This window comes from Eurytemora carolleeae, unplaced genomic scaffold, assembly GCF_000591075.1.
Source record: "Eurytemora carolleeae unplaced genomic scaffold, Eaff_2.0 scaffold781, whole genome shotgun sequence".
Taxonomy (NCBI): domain Eukaryota; kingdom Metazoa; phylum Arthropoda; class Copepoda; order Calanoida; family Temoridae; genus Eurytemora; species Eurytemora carolleeae.
Window position 1 is genome coordinate 157,433 of NW_019396686.1, and position 3,118 is coordinate 160,550.

Below are 3,118 nucleotides of genomic sequence, written 5' to 3' on the forward strand. Positions count from 1 at the left end.
GGCTTGTTAAAGGAGGGGTATTTAACCCTTTTAAAGAATTGGACATAAATAATATCTTGTTTATTATAACCCTGTAATGCAGAAATATTTAATTAAATTTAATCAGCGCTATTTTCCGAGAGTGACAGCTATTATGAACGTCTCTCTAATTATAACAATTCGAAATAAAAAATATTTTAAGGTTTTAATTCCATTGGGTGAATCCTTGAGTTTGGAAGAAATCAATGAAATGATCAGGTAATGAAACAATCATCCTCAAGCTGTTAAGACTGATAACCCGTTATTTTTTTATTGATTTAACCACATAAGAAAACCCTAACTCCTTGTCCTTGATACTACACAAGGGAGGGAACCCCCGGACGCCATGAGCCTCCGGCATGCAGACACCAGCCTCCCATATTTGCTAGGCAGACCAAGCCTCCTCCATGCAGTAAGATCCTCCACTATGCAGTAAACGTACCTCCGCAATACAGCACAGCTTCTTATAGGTCTTTGTTTTAACATGTAATAAAGAATTTTTTCATTTTTTTTTTAACATAGTGGCATAAAAATTTACTTAAAATTAATGTTGTTTATTGATTGTCATGATTTGTGTCTCATATTAACTCATAAAACTGTTTATAAGAATCATGTTTTTCAATAAAGCATTTATTACGCAGTAAGGTGGCTTTATGGAAATTAATTTTTGAATTGAACTTAGTTTATTTGTTTTAATCTTTGATTTAAGAAATACCATTTATGAGAACAAATTTTAAATTCAGATTATTTTTCATGAATGTCAATGTCGATTTTTTTTTTTTTTACTACAGCTAAAAACCAAGAGTTTTAAGAAAACTTCTTTATAGCATAGCTCGTTTACTGTATAGCAGAGGCTCTTACTACATTGGGGAGGCGAGGCTCATGTCTACATAGCAGAGGATTATAACGTCCGGGGGTTCCCTTCATCGCTACACAAAGCTGGGTTTAACATCATGACACAGGACGCCGGCTGACTATCGTTGTTTTTCTTTCTCAAAAAGTTTTAATTTTGTAATTTCTATAGTATTCTCCTGCAGTATTTATTCTGTATTTGTATAAAGAAAACTCATAGAAATCATAATCTTTCGAAAATAACAATTACGAGGTCTCCTTTATGCTTATTTCAACAAAGGTTTAAATTCCTTTTTGTACTCAGGATTGCAGACAAGGATGGGAATGGATTGGTTAATGAACAAGAATTTATAGATATTATGAATAAAGAAAATTAAAATTTAAGATATAATTATAATTCTAAATATATGTGAAGCGGTAAACTTTGTTTATTTGAATGGCCGACTATAACTCTGGACCTCTTTGACCGATTTGCCTCAAACTTTGATTGGGGAACTCAGAACTTCGGGAATGTTAACGATTTAGTTTTATAGCTCTAAATTGAGTAGATTGACTTGTAAAGGTTAAATTTATATTTCAGGCAAAGCTGGGTTCCGAAATCTAGTTAGATAATTTACTAGTTTCGGTAACCCAGTTTTGCCTGGGGGTTTCCTAGGGTTCATCCCACATAAAAGTTATGCCGTTTTAACAAAAAACAGTTTCTCGAACAAGTATCGAATCCAGGTATAACTCAGATTCTCTTGACTATCAATTTCAACATACGGCTACAATCCCGTGAACAATCTGTGCGCGATCTCGTTAGCTCTTAACTATCAATGCCAAATCAATGGGCACGATTCACACAGCTACAATCTCGTGACTTTTCAATGTCTCAACTAGAACACAATCCACAAGACTACAATCCCATAAACTATCACACCACGCCACTGGGCGCGATCTCGTTAGCTATCAATGCCAATACTCGAGGCACAATCTCAGAGGCGTATTCAGGGGGGGGCTATTGGGGCTGAGCCCCCCCCCCCCTCCTGGACCAGTGAAATCTATTTATTTCAGGTGGTTTTTATGCCCCAACGGGTGTTGACAACCCCCTTCGAAAGAAATAAAATTTAAGCCCCCCCTGGACAAATTCCTGAATACGCCCCTGCACAATCTTCATCTCCTTTGTTTAGAACAAGGACATGATTACTCTCTGAGTAATCAGTACGGAGTCTCTACCCCAACTAGTGTATTTGAGCTTTATATGTTACAAGATAAAGTTATTAGACGTAATTACAATTCCTACGTCGTCCTGACTGGTTTAAATAGATCCACCTTTGCAATACTTGGATTTTGTTAAATTGTTTTTATAACTGAAACTTTCGAGATATTCCAAATTTTAGCAAGATAAAACACGAGGCGTTTTTCATATTATTTAGATTTTAATTTGCAAAAACATGTGAATCTGCAGGTTATGATTTAAAGATTTTCTATATTTATTCCATAAATTCAAAATATTTGGACACATCTATCACGCCAAACCAAAGTAAATTTCCCATTATAATAAAATCTAGCATTTTTCAATCAAATTACTCCTCTTATTCGGAAGCTATTAAAGAAGAACAACATGTTTTGAAGATCTGCATATATGACCAAATATATTTCCTTCTCCCATTATTGTGCGTATACTCAGAAATAGAGGAGATATGTTGACACAAATTTGTACCAGTCGCGTTTTGAACTTCTTTCTAGTGAAGCGTGTTTTTTAATATACATGTAGATAAATATATTTTAGATTAAACAAACTACTTTATATATTAAAAAGACGGACTTAACTATCGCAACTACTTTTGTCTATTATCAAAAATAATACAATTTATTTAAATAATACAAGGAACAATAAAAGCATATTTTTCAGCTTAAAAAAATAATTTTTAAATTACAAATTACATAATAATACAATAAATGGCAAAAAAAGGGATTTCATTTGGACAGCATTTTATTCTGAATTTGTTTATTCACATGTGAAATTTGATTACTTTATTATTTCTACTAATGAATGGTTTAATTTTTAGGGATGTTTCCTAAAGTAAACTTACATGGTTTATGGAAAATATTTTCTATTTATTTCCTGTAAATATTTAATTGTTTGTTTCATAACCTATTAATTCGCCAAAACAACTCTTCATAATACGCCGAAAAGCCTCGCAAAAAAAACAGATTTTTTCTTTAAACATAATTTCCGAAATTTTCGTTCCAAAATGTAACAAAA

General features: G+C 32.9%; 1 protein-coding gene across 1 annotated transcript in view; it reads left to right on the forward strand.

The window, feature by feature from the left end:
• LOC111707385 (calmodulin) overlaps nucleotides 1–1,292 on the forward strand; it is a gene marked incomplete in the record, with an annotated part of 8,376 nt that extends 7,084 nt beyond the window's left edge. Inside the window, 1 exon segment of the mRNA XM_023480485.1 lies at nucleotides 1,175–1,292. Coding sequence (XP_023336253.1) covers nucleotides 1,175–1,247 — 73 coding nt within the window.
• Nucleotides 1,293–3,118: the final 1,826 nt, after the last annotated feature.